Raw genomic sequence first — 14,321 nt, forward strand, 5'->3', positions numbered from 1 at the left:
AGCACGGGGTGGGGAGGGGGTACTACCTGCCAGCCCCTCCTGCACACACGCAGCCAGCCCACTGGCTCCAGCCCCGCGGCAGGGTCCAAACACTGGGTACTGGGTTTTGTTCTGCTTACTTTATTTCAACCTGTTCACATCCACAGTGAACACTAGGGACAATGGGGTATCCCACCCGGCCTGACTTTACTATGAAAACCAGGCTCGTTTCTAAAGGAAACGGGACTACTTGTTACGGCCCTAAGCAAAACAGCCCAAATATTCCTATTTTGTGGTAGTTTTTATCCTGTATTCTTGATCACAGAAAGAAGGGACGTGTAGGAAGGCAGGAGAAAGTATCCAGGGATGTCAGCACTGGAGCTAATACACACCCACTATTTTGGCTGGGATCTTTATTTCTTTTCTTTTTATTAGAGTTTACTTTTTACAGTAGTTTTAGGGTCACAGCAATTTTGAGCAGAAGATACAGAGATTTCCCATTTAGCCCCAGTCCACCCACATGCATCTCCCATTTCAACATCCCCCATGTAGTGATGCATTTGTTACAACTGATGAGCCTACAATGACACATCTTATCACCCAGAGTCCATAATTTACACTATAGTTCACACTTGGTGTTGTACACCCTATGGGTTTGGACAAATTTATAAAATGTGTTCACCATTACAGTATCACATAGAATACTTTCCCTACTAAAAACCCCTGAAAATCCTCTCTGCTCCGTCTATTAATCCCTCTCTTTTGGGGTCTTTATTTCTAAAAGGGACCTTAGAGAAGATAGGTCAATGTCAGTCGCCCAGCCCTCGTTTCCTGAGACAGTATTTTCCTTATAAACTTTGCTTCCCACCTGCCCTAATCTCACTAGCCAAGATACATTCCTACAATGCTAGTGCCCAGAGGGAACTTGGAAATGAGTCCACACTCTTGTTTTTACAGATGAGGAAACAAAGGTGGGGCAGGGGGCAAGGGGGAGCTGGTGACAAGCCTGTGATCACACAGCCAGTCAGGGAGGAGACTGGGCTAGAACCTTGTCCCCCGGGAACCAATTTGAGAAAGATTCACTGCAAAGCGGAAAGTGGCTCTTTCCAACAGCAGTCCCTGCACTCAGATAGAGGAGCCAGCTTACATCTGTTTCAAATTCTTCGCCCATTTAGGTTGTTACATAATGTTGGGCAGAGCTCCCTGTGCTATACAGTAAGTCCTTGTTGGTTATCCATTTTAAATAGAGCAGTGTGTACAACAGAAACTAACACAACACTGTTAATCAACTATACTCCAATATAAAATACAAAGGTAAAAAAAAAAGTCTACCTGTGAGAGCGCACAACTAACAGTAAGAAATGAGTTCTCTTGTAAGAAAGCCTTTGTCTGAGGTCAGGATCTTACACTAAGTGAGGTCTGGAACGCTTGCACACAGCCGACCACTCAGTACCATCTCTGAAAACACCCATGTCCAAAACGAAGAAGCGGGAATCAAGTTACCTGAAACACACACAGGAGCCTCTAGGCTGTGCCTGTTAAGGCACTCGCAAATCTAATTTAACAATCTATGGAGACCTATTCATTTGGCGAAAGAAAATGGCTCTTGATCAAATAATGGGACTTACCACCAACTTCCAGACTTATTTTTTAAATGCCATTGTTTCTGAATAACAATTGGGCGGAAAGTAATGGGAAATGGTGTCATGTCATGGTAGAAGGACCACAGGTTTCTGATTGATGCCATGAAGGATTCCTAACCAGGACGGGAAAAAATCTAAAGTTCGAAGGAAGAGTGGAAAATTACTAAACACCAGGTACAGCATCAGGATAGATTAATGTCTCCAAATACATCAATTATTAACATCTGAATCATATCAGTGGTTCTTGTAATCACTCCTCCCTTCCCATCCCCCTGCCCCCCGCAGCCAGGCTCCAGCATCAGCAACCACAAAGCTGGCTGATGGTCCCTATTCCCGGTCCTCCTTTATGGCAAGTCAGGCGTCCTTTAGGACCAAACGTGGTGGAGAAAGTAAACAAGAGGCAAATCGCAGCGGAGTTCGGAAGGCTCTTTAATAGCAAGCGTATGGTAATTACATCGTTGGATGAGATCCTCACCCTCAGGGGAGAGGAAGGAGCAGGTGTGGACAGGCTTCAATTCTGCGTTTACACTGCTGAAGCAGCTCATGAAGGGCAACGGTTTTTGGCAACCCATTTCACAGTTTTGTAATTTACAAGAGAGTTCTTTGAAAGGAATATAAAGGCGAAGAAAGCAGAGACACCCTGCATGAAACATTTCTCACCTAAAAAACAAAATCCCCAAACCATTCCTTGCTTTTTCTTCTTATGTAGATACTAAACTTTGCTCTCTTACACAAATTAAGACTGGTTCACAGATAGTTTCAAGTTTTCCCTAGAACTGACGACTTACTTTCTCCTCTAAAAAGCTGGCATTTGTACGGAGTATTGCTCTGTATCTTATCTGCCTAGCTATCAGAAGGTACTTAAAGTAAAAAATGAATCTGAAGAAACAAAAAAGAAAAAAAAAAAACCAGGCAAAGGCAGTCTTACAAGGAACAGACTGTCAGCTCTCTCTGTGGTACTGAGTAACTTGAATACACAGTTCTCAGAAAATGAAATGTTTATTCGTATGTGGCCTGGTGCCTGCTTTTAACTACTTGGGCCTCTTCAGCCATACCGTGCTTTAAGTAGACTTTCTACAACATGAAATGCTCATAGGTCCTCTATTTTTGTAATCCAAATTTAAATGAAAATACCAAAGACAACACATTATTTAACAATTTGCCCAAGGAACACGAGCTATAGATATTTTACCATGGACACCACGTTGCCACGGATACCAGTGGCTACCGGCATTCTGGCAAGTCTGAGAATTATTCTGTATAAAATCTAAAAGACTTCAGCCTTTCATGCCATACCTGGTATCACCAAACCAAGATAACTGCTTGTGTCTTTATGGAAGAGGATTAGTTGTTAATGCAAAAAACCTTGAGGCTTCTCTGGTAATCTGAAGACAGCAATCAGGCAATGACGTCTCTTTGGAGTTAACACTCGCTAGAGGGAAGAGGGATCTGTGACCCACTTGAGTTTTAACTGTGCTCTTTTACAACCCGGAAGCGGAAGCGTGGTGGAGTAGGCGGGCTCTGCCCTCTGGCCAGCTGGGGCATTCCTGATCTGTAGCCTCATCTGCAGCTGACAGCGAGGTCAAGTTTGGTTCCCGTTCTGCCTGCCAGGTGACTGGAGCCCCCTGCAGATCTGTCAGCACTTTGGAAATACAGGCTTCTCTAGCAGCTGGTTGAGTGAGGAACAGAACCCCACCAGATTTGCAAGACACCCACTGTCTCCTTGGCTGGGGGGCATTTTTAAAGCCACAAAGCCACCCCGGACAGAGGCCTTGCCTCTCAACATGCAAGCAGCCCCTTTGAGGAAAGCAGGATCCTGGTGAGATAGCCAGGACGACAGTTCTCTTGTATTTTATATGATAACTGCCTCTTGCGCCTTTATATTGATTTAAAAAATCAGACCCTAACTCTCCCATTCTACCTCACTCATCTCCTCCTACCCCGGGTTAAGTCCTGCCTATTCCTATGTGTCTCGCAAACCAGGAGAGATAAGATCTGTTCATACCACAGCTTCCCAACTTGTACCTTTTAACATGAGGCAGATTCCTAAGATATAAATTCCAATGATGCTCTAGTATCACAGCTCTCCTAGGTCCATACACTTTGTGCTCTTACGAAACAGAAGCAATATTTAGACGTGTAATTGCGCTAGGGAAAGGTTTCTGCTCCCATGTGGAAACACAGTGACTACGAGAGGAGAGGGGTTTTCACTTAAGGACACTGGAAACCTCAATTCTGGCACCAGGACACAAGAAGAATTCCTAAATTAGAGACTTTTCACGTTCTAGGCATGGGGAAAAAAAAGCACTGTGTGTTGCCGGGAGCCTGGGAGACTTGAGTGGACACCGTAGTGTCCGTGGTGGTGGCAGGCATACTGTGGGGTCTCACCTCCCCCCAGAATCTGCTCTCCGACTCCCCGAAGTCTCCTCGGTATGATTATCAGGCAGGGAAAGTAACCAGGTAACCACCAGAAAAATGTCTCTGTGATTCACTCAAAGCTGGGACCAAGGTTTTGGAACGTTATCACAGGTGTGACTTCACAGCTAGCCCACAGTGATCAACAAGCAATCAACCATTCCCCTATTCACACACACACACACACACACACACACACACACAGTCACTTTCTCTGTTACTTCTCTTTCTCTCTACTGGATGACACGGCAACAAAGCACTCATCTCTCACGCTCTTCCAGCTTTTCTTCATGCGAATTCCCCGACTAAGTTAAGTTAAACTTACTCTACTTCCAAAGCCCCAGTCTGTCAGAGCACGAGGCAAATCCATACCTTCCACGGCACAGCAGCCAACTGGGACAAGTACTGATACGCTTTCCATATCTCCGGGGCCCCCCTTTACCCTCTCATCTGAGGACAGAATCTCATCAGCCCCTCAGCATCAGACCTGAGGGGGTTTCAACACGCACAGACTAACACAAACCTGTTCTAAGGTCATCCTGTGGCCAGGATCCTAAGGACAGCAAGATTCAAAATGCATTTGCTTCGCATTTCTCGAAAAGTTTCCTTCACGGTTGCTCTTCATACACACACACATAGTAAATAGTAAGGCAGTTAAGGAAGGACAGTGGTTCAAGCAGGAAGGGCCAACACCCCTTTCTTCAGGCGAGTTAAATGACCTGTCCAAGGGCACGTACATGGTCACTGGCAGAGTCAGGACTAAACCCGGGTCTCTCTCCTAACTCCTGGGTCTACGCTTCTCCTGTGGCACCACACTGCCTCTCGGTAGGTGTGTTTACGTGTTTGTGAGAGTCGGAACTCGGTCTAGCCAGGGAACCACTTCCATAATGAGAACCACAGGCTGCCTGCGTCCCTGAGCGGCCAGGTGAAGCTCTGCACTGAGCCAGTTCTGATGCCACCCACGACCCAAACAGAGAATCCACAGCGCAGGTGAGTGTGTACATGTGCGTGTGTGTCAGCATGCACTGGCTGGGATGTGCACAATCAGAGAAAACGAAGCTTTAGAGGAAACAATCCGATTCGCAACGCCCTCTGGGGTTTTGCCTTGAAAATAAGTAACACACAGCGATGTCCTTTCCTACCCCTGGGGCAGAACAAAGGCCAGATTTCTCCTCAGCCCACTGAATGGCTGAGTCTATCTCAGCTCAATTTTTATCGACAGAGAACATTCACATAATAACACCACAATGCATTTGGTCAAAGCCTAAACACTTTTTTCATAAAATACATTTTATATGTCCATTCCGTTTTCAAACATATGTAAATTTAGATTTTAAGCCTCTACGTACAAAATTCCAGTTTACCTCTGAATGGAGCAAGCCAGTCCAGCTTCTTCATTTCGGTGGCAGAAGTCATTCTTTCAGACTACAGTGTGAACACGGAGCTTTACAGACGTGGGCTCTACCTACGGGAGGCATAGCTCCCAATCACCTGTGCTCAGGTTCACAGCCAATCAGAACACAGGCAAGGGAGCAAAGCACGGAATCCGCTTGCTCCACTGGATAAAACCCCAAGGTTTGTTTTGTTAATAGGCTACTCCAAAGATAATTCATTTCACTTGAAGTTAACCTTTAATATGTTTTTCCAAGGAAAGAAAAAAACATGGGTACTGAAGCACGGATCGAAACCACGAAATTATTTTACCCGATGACTTAAAACTGTAGGACACCATTTTACCACGAGCAGCTGTGGTACCAGCTGTACTCCTCACGGCACCAATCAATTAAACAGAAAATGTTGAGATAATCAGGTTTACACCGACATGCCTGGAAGATATACAAGACTCCCGTAAACTCCGTGGCCTCTGCTGCTTTTTTTTTTTAATCTAAAACTTTGACAACCCAACAGGCATGTGTGTGCATGTTAAAAACAATTCCACCCCAGATGTTAAGTGTTGTAAAAGAGGCATTCTGCATCTTTTATTAGAACCAGAGATGCAGAAGGGTCTAAGCAAAATGAATGTTTTAAATAATTCCATGTTAGCATTGCAAAGAATTTCCCCCCTCAGTGTGTGTTGCTAAATGATGACAGCAGTGTTTCCAGTTATGACAGTAGTTGTTTCTGTGAGTTGTCTGAATATTTGATCATTAAAACTTCCCTTCTGAACCAAGCTAACCCACGATGAAAAGATTCCCACCTTCATACAACTTTAAAACTTCACTGCAGTTGGGTTCCTCAAAGCACTTGATTACAATTTTTAAATAAATTATACAGTGGGATCCTTTCTTGACTTTGTTTTGAAGAATAAAAGTCAGATTAAGAAAGTAAAGAAGGATTCCATCATATTTAAAAAAAATTTATCCTGGTTTATTTTCCTATTAAATTCATCTATGGCTTCAAAGTTTAAGTGGCACTTGGATTTGGGATGTTTTCATGATTTAACAAGTTGCCATCTTGTTATAAAGAGAAGGTAAATGTTTCATTTCATATGTGGGGTGGCTTATAAACATTTTAAAGAAATCAATAATTTATGTCACCCCATTTATATTCTCCACTATGAGACTTTAAAAGTGGCTTTGGAATCAGCATGTTTTAAAATAACTGAACAGGCAAATAATGTTTCTACCTAACCATGAACCAGCTGCTATATATCTAGGTAACTCAGTAATGGCAGAACACTTAAAGGCTTTTTTGCCTCTCTTACCCTCTTAACCCAAAACTAAGTAATTCTCCTTTTCTGCCCTTGTATTTGCACTTGTGCAGTTTAACGACTAGATATTAAAACTCATGCTTTATAAGCAAAACCTTCCATTTACATACACTTAAAAGGTACATAAAAAGTGCAGACTGCATTTCTTCTCTGCCATGCTTTCTCTCAATAATGTCCCCTGTGATGACTCGAAACAGATCCTTAATACATTCAGAGTTCTCTACTTTTGAGTCAGCAAATGTTAGTTCTCCAACATAAACTCAAGAGAGAACAGTCAGCCGCAAAATGGACTCTAAATTCAAAATGGCAAAGGCTACCGAGACAACTCCATTAGAGACCCACTGAAACGGGAGTAAAATTCCGGTCACTTCTGAGCAAAGCTCATCCCAGATATCGTGTGGTCGTTAAAAAGGTATTTCATTTTAATTTGGATGCCGGGAGTCAGACGTCCTGTTTCGAAGTGCTATTGCGAAATGCTAACCCAGGAGCTTGTGACCCCACCTCGGGTACCGCAGGGCCCACTCTCCTTCTCAGGTGGGAGCCCTTGGAAGTCTACTGCTGACTGACCCCCATTTGGGGGTGGTCCGCCTCTGGCTCCTCCTCTTCCACGTCCGCACTGTACTCTTCAAATGCGTCGTCCTCCGCATCCGGAAGCCCCAGTAACTACAGGGGAGAGAAGAGAAGCAGCTGTGAATGCCAAATGGCCCACAGGCAGGAAGACAACCAAAGGCGTCCGACCCAAGTTCAACAAAGGGGGCAAGAATAGACTGTGGAGAAAAGACAATCTACTCAACAAGTGGTGCTAGGAAAACTAGACAGCTCCACGTAAAAGAACGAGATTAGAACACTTCCTCAGACCATATACAAAAATAAACTCAAAATGGATTAAAGACCTAAATTTAAGACCAGAAACCATAAAACTCCTAGGAGAGAACACAGGACACGCTTTGACATAAATTGTAGCAATATTCTTTTGGATATGTCTCCTAAGGCAAAAGAAAGAAAAGCAAAAATAAACAAATGGGACCTAATGGAACTGAAAAGCTTTTTCACAGAAAAGGAAATCACTGACAAAATGAAAAGACAACCTAATGAACAGGAGAAATATTTTCAAATGATATGACTGATAAGGGGTTAATATCCAAAATATATAAACAACTCATACAACTCAATATCAAAAAAACAGCCCAATCAAAGAACAGGCAGAAGACCTGAATAGACATCTTTCCAAAGAAGAAATACAGATGGCCAACAGGCACATGAAAAGATGCTCAACATCACTAATATGAGAGAAATGCAAATCAAAACCACAATGAGATATCACCTCAAACTTCAGAATAGCTATTACCAAAAAGTCTACGAATAGTAAATGTTGGAGAGGGGGGAGGAGAAAAGGGAGCCCTCCTACACTGTTGGTGGGAATGTAAACTGGTGTAGCCACTATGGAAAACAGTGTGGAGGTTCCTCAAAAAATTAAAAACAGAACTTCCATATGACCCAGGAATTCTCCTGGGTATATATCTGAAGAAAACAAGAACACTAATTCAAAAAGATACATGTACCCCCAATGTTCATAGCAGCATTATTTATAATAGCCAAGATATGGAATTAAACTAAGTTTCCATCAACAGATGACTAGATAAAGAAGATGTGAGTTACACACCACACACACACACACACACACACACAGGATTATTATTCAGACATAAAAAGAATGAAATTCTGCCATTTGCAACAATATGGCTGGACCTAGAGAGTATTATGCTTAGTGAAATAAATCAGACAAAGACAAATACTCTGTTATTACTTATATGTGGAATCTAAAAAATAAAACAAATGAATGCATATAACAAAACAGAAAAAGACTCAGATATATAGAACAAACTCGTGGTGACCAGTGGGGAGAGGGAAGGAGGGAGGGGCAAAATAGGGGTAGGGGACTCAAAGATACAAACTACTATGTGTAAAATAAATAAGCAACAAGAATATATTGTACAGCACAGGGTAATATAGCCACTGTTTTGTAATAACTTTAAATGGAGTATAATCTATAAAAATACTGAATCACTGTTATACACTTGAAATTAATATAATATTGTAAATCAACTATACTTCAATAAAAAAATTTCAACAGCACTTAACAGGAATTAGCACAGTAGCTATGGATTTCTCATGGGAGTCAGCTACCTCTATAATTATTTTCATAAGCTTATTAGATGGAAGTGTCAATCGTACAATGGATTAGTGCCCAAAGGACTAGGTTTTACTGGAGAGCCTGGAGATTCTCTACTTTTAAGTATCATCCATGCATACACAAAGATACAATATCTATGCGCACACACACACTGGGCCGTCAGCAGTAGTACAATGAACAGTGCTGACTATCCCATCAAGATGTTAAAAATCTATTCTCTATGTCTTCTTCTCTAAAAATGCATGCTGCTATTATTCATAACACACATATAAAAATATAGAGACTACTGAAATGTTCAACAAAACGGTTAAATAAATTATGGTGCATCCATAAAATGGAATCTTATATATCCACTTAAAACAGTATTTTTGAGCTTAATGATATAAAAAATGTGCTCATGTGTGTAAAAAGAACATGATGAAAATTGCATTTTCATTATGATACAAATTTTTTTTAAAGTATACACAAATGCATAGAAAAAAAGACTTCAATGAAATAAATATATCCAAAATTTAAGAGTACTTTTTTAGGCAATGTGATTATGGGTATATTTTTTCCTTTTTATCTTTTTGTATTTTCCAAATGCTCTATAATTATCATCAGGGAAATTCACAATAAATACACAGTAAACGTTTTCTTAAAACACCGGCTGGTCCTGGGTTAGAAACCGTGAGTGCCCTTTGCTGGGCCTGATCAATATGGACGAACGCTCTGGTGCTGGCAGGAAGCCATGGCTGCAGGCATCTTGCTTGGCCTTGTCTGCCATCACGGGGATGCCGACCCACAGCTCTTTGATGAACCTTTCTCACGTGGTAGCCCCTTGGTTGACCATTTTCAGGCAACTTCACTGAATGGCCCTATGATCCAAACACTAACTGCATTAGGACAAAGTGAGATGGACCATTCCATTTACTCTGCATTGCTTCCCAGGGCCCTGCCACCCACCCCACTTTCCAATCCCTCCCAAAGGCTTACAGGAGGAAAGGGTAAGCAGAGTCCTGATCAAAGTAACACCTTTACTCTTAAGTTCTCAGACCACAACTCTTGCAGGTCTCAGAGAGCCCTCTGAACACTCTCTGAAAATCATCTCTGAAAATCATCTGCCAGGCATTATGGGTCATATGATGCACGTGGCCTGCCAAGGCACTACGGCCAACTGCAGGCACGTGCCTTCCCCTTAGAGCTCAGGGCTACAGCTGTCTCAGAGACACTGCTGACTGGGGGGAGGGGTGGGAGGGGCGCATCTCAGCTTGTTCGCACAGTCTGCACCAATCACGTAGTCTGCACCAATCTCGTGTGTGCTGGGGAGAAGGGAAAAGCCCCTTTCCCCTACTACTGTCTCCCTTCCATATCTTACTGGGTGGAATAAAAGGTAAAGTTTGCCTCTAAAGAGGGAAAAAAATGGCTGGTTACAATGAACACAGATGACTAATGGTGTTCAAGTTTATTTCAAGAGCTGCTAGATGACACAGCAAGGTGAAAGTATCAAAAGAGTGGTAACATAAACAGTTGATAAAATATAAATATTTTTGCCACTACCAAGAACTCCAGAATCACCTAAATGCCAAAAGAAGATGCATTATTTCAATAATAAATATAACTCCTCATTGTACAGAAGGGATGCTCCTTAAAAGAGGAATGGTCAATGGGTTCCTTCTCAGTTAACAAATCTGACTGGATGCCTGGAGCCTTGGGTTCAGGAGGATTCTGAGGCTCAGTGGGAAAGATCCTGGTCAGTTAGCAATGGCTGTCGTGAGTACAGGGGGCGCGGTTGAGGTATGCATCCACATATTTGCCATCTTGTCCTAAAGTGACACGCCACTGATTATTCTTTTTCATAATACGTTTAGATAATTCACATGGACTCAAACTGTAGGTACCCCTTAACACCCACCCTCTCCTCAGCTTAGGGTGGCTTGGTAGAAGAGGTTCCAGCAAGCCAAGCATGAAACCCTTCCCCTCTCTCCTCTGCCTAGCTCTGTACCTTACCTTGATGTGAATCCAAAGCACATAGTTCTAGGTCTGTAGCATCAGCCACATGGGAAGCCCTTCCCTTTGGCAGGAAATCCTCAGATGCTAATTTGAGAGCTGCTCTCCCCCTGTCCTTAAAGGAGGGAGAGAGAAGAGAAGCAGCTCTCAATGGCTGTCAGGACGTTTAAGGCACCTTAGCAGAGTATCTGAAGATTTGTTGAGAGGCTGTGTGGAAAAGGCACTGGACCTCGCGTCTGGAAGCCAGGGCTCTAGCTGGGGACCACTGCCTTTGCTGAGCCTCGGTGTCCTTCTCTGTAAAGTGGGAACCATGACATCTGCTCTACTCCAGAGAAACGATGGAGATTCAGTGAGAAAGTGAATGTGGCCATGGTCTGCAAACTGTAGAGTCTTATGTGAATTATCTAATTACATTATATTATCTTGCTTCTCATCTTAAAGCACAGCCAGTTCAATTATTTAAGGGGAGTTACTGCTGCATCAGTAGACTGTCTCCAGACCCTGCTTCTTCCTCTTGCTTCTGCTGGGCTTGCTTCTGGACTGCCTCATTGTTAATTAGTACTGTAGGAAGTGGGAAGAGAACTAAGAAACTCAATTCTATCAGCCTCTGCATTAGATTCTCAGGCTTACATTCCATGGAACCAACCAATTTTGTCACACTATGGATTCAATGATAATAGTTTATATCGGTTAAGTTACTAACTGCTAGGCACTGTATAAGCAGCTTTTCTGTATATTAATTCCTTTGGTCCTCATAATAACCCTATGGGGTAGGTACTATTATCTCCCTTTCACAAAGAAGATCTGAAGATGTTGAGTAAATTTGCTCAGAGTTGCCCAGTAGGAATCAGAGCAGGATTCAAACACAGGCCAGCAGGTTGTAGACATTACACACCTAACCGCCAGGCTACCTGGGAGATATCCTTCCAGCTGTCCATGCTGCTCCTATAGCTGGAGCCTTCAATGTTTTCTACTCAGTAATACACTTTAAAAAATTCAATATGCAACGTTAATATCAACATTTATGAGTATGTACAATTTGGAAGCATGAGGAGGAAAAGAGAAAAAGCACAAGAGCTAGAATTTGCCTGGGATTCCAAAGGACATCATACAGATATGTAATAATCTAGCATTCCCACCTCTGTCTCCATTCTCATTTATGGTAGGTAAGTCTAACTTCTGGGTTACCAGAGGCAGAGGTGAGGGGAGGGAAAATTGGCTGAAGGCAGTCAAAAAAGTACTAACTTCCAGTTATAACTTAAATAAGTACTAGGGATATAATTTACATCATGATAAATATAATTAACATTGCTGTATGCTGTATAAGCAAGTTGTTAAGAGGGGCTTCCCTGGTGGCGCAGTGCTTAAGAATCTGCCTGCCAATGCAAGGGCCATAGGTTCGAGCCCTGGTCCAGGAAGATCCCACATGCCACGGAGCAACTAAGCCTGTGCGCCACAACTACTGAGCCCGTGAGCCACAACTACTGAGCCCACATGCCACAACTACTGAAGCCCAGGTGCCTAGAGCCCGTGCTCTGCAACAAGAGAAGCCATCACGATAAGAAGCTTGCGTACTGCAACGAAGAGTAGCCCCTGCTCACCACAACTAGAGAAAGCCTGCGTATAGCAACAAAGACCCAATGCAGCCAAAAAAAAAAAAAAAAAAGTTGTTAAGAGAGTAAATCCCAAGAGTTCTCATCACAAGGAAAAAAAGGTGTTTTTTTCCTATTTCTTTAATTGTTTATCTATATAAGACCATGGATATTCACTAAACTTACTGTGATCATCATTTCATGATGTATGTTAGTCAAATCATTATGCTGTATGCCATAAACTTATACAGTGCTGTATGTCAATTATATCGCAATAAAACTGGAGGGGAAAAAAAAGAATAGATTGAATAGCCAGACTGGGAAAAAAATTTAATTTCTGGATCCAAATTTTTAACAGTCAAGAATTCATATCAGAAACAGGACTATAAACAGACTGGGAAGAATCCTGAGTCCTTGCTTTTACTGCACTCACACACTCTTATAAGGGAAAGGAGACAGGCCAAGAAACCCTGTCAAGTATATTTAAATTGCTCCTGATAGAGTCATTCATTCCTACTTCAGTAAATTTTTTTTTCAGTTGACGGGAAAAAATCTTTATGATCACTCTGGACAATAGCGTTGGCACTCCCAGGGTCTTGCTTCTTCAGAACAGTCTCTGATCACATAAGAACTACTGGAGCCCACCCATCCTAACAGGGTTGTACCTGGTGGGTAGAGATGCCAACCCTTGAGGATTAAAGCTCTTCAGACCCAAGAGAGTATCAGTTTTCTGTAGGACTAACTCCAGGTCTTTTTGAAAGTGTTATAAACTAGTTGAGGCTCTATTCAGTTGGCACTTAGCATCTGCTGTCTCTCACTCAAACACTTGCGCTAGAGTGTCGTTTTTTTAAAAAATCTTTTTTTAAAATTAATTAATTAATTAATTAATGGCTGTGTTGGGTCTTCGTTTCTGTGCGAGGGCTTTCTCTAGTTGCGGCGAGCGGGGGCCACTCTTCATCGCGGTGCGCGGGCCTCTCACTATCGCGGCCTCTCTTGTTGCGGAGCACAGGCTCCAGACGCGCAGGCTCAGTAGTTGTGGCTCACGGACCTAGTTGCTCCGCGGCATGTGGGGTCTTCCCAGACCAGATCTCGAACCCGTGTCCCCTGCATTGGCAGGCAGATTCTCAACCACTGCGCCATCAGGGAAACCCTAGAGTGTCTTTATAAAAGAAGGGGAGATAGTATCTAGGCCCTAGAGAGCACAGGCAACCAGCTAGGCCTTCGGGGCTTCCATTAAGTGCCCTGTGGCTTTAGAGGTTCCTGTAAGCTCCTTCCAGAGGATTCTTTTGAAGTAGCATTTCCCACACTTTGCTGTGTATATGACTCACCCAGGATCTACCTAAAATATAGATTCTGAGTCAGTGGGTCTCAGGTGGGATCTGAGATTCTGCTTTCCTAACAAGCTCCCTGGTGACGGGGATACTGCTGGTCCAGAAACCACGCTCTGAGTATTGAGACCCTAAAGCATTTGGGGAATTTGTCACGATTTATCTTAATGATCCATGATGCTGGTGGTACCAAGAAACCTCTGATGGGATCCTGGTCAGTCTGTCTTTTTGATAATAAAGAAAGAAAAAGGTTGGGGGGGGGGGGGGTAGGTGGCAAGACTGATGTAAGACCCAAATGGGCAAGAGTAATAGGTACCCTCTTATTTTAGGGGCTATCGCACGTTCTACAAAAGACAAGGGTTTGAATGTTCACCATATGAGCAAAAAACAAATGCCATGATAAACTTAAATTGTCAACATTCAATGTGTGTGTGTGTGGTTTTGTTTTGGTTTTTTTTGGATGTAGTGGGT

At 42.8% G+C, this 14,321-nt stretch overlaps 1 protein-coding gene across 2 annotated transcripts in view; it reads right to left on the reverse strand.

Moving 5' to 3' along the window:
- Nucleotides 1–2,034: 2,034 nt before the first annotated feature.
- The window catches only part of MTURN (maturin, neural progenitor differentiation regulator homolog), a 29,429-nt gene continuing 17,142 nt past the window's right edge, over nt 2,035–14,321 (reverse strand). The window contains exons 3-4 of one of the 2 annotated variants that reach the window (XR_004351448.1): nt 7,249–7,410; nt 2,035–5,863 (exon numbers count right to left, since the gene is read on the reverse strand). Coding sequence is in view for 1 of the 2 variants with exons in the window: in XM_032643273.1 (XP_032499164.1) it covers nt 7,300–7,410 (111 nt within the window). In the remaining variant the exon portion in view is untranslated. Of the gene's footprint in view, nt 7,411–14,321 lie in introns of both variants that reach the window. The other variant, XM_032643273.1, reaches the window with a different exon arrangement.

This window comes from Phocoena sinus, chromosome 9, assembly GCF_008692025.1.
Source record: "Phocoena sinus isolate mPhoSin1 chromosome 9, mPhoSin1.pri, whole genome shotgun sequence".
In the NCBI taxonomy this organism is placed as follows: domain Eukaryota; kingdom Metazoa; phylum Chordata; class Mammalia; order Artiodactyla; family Phocoenidae; genus Phocoena; species Phocoena sinus.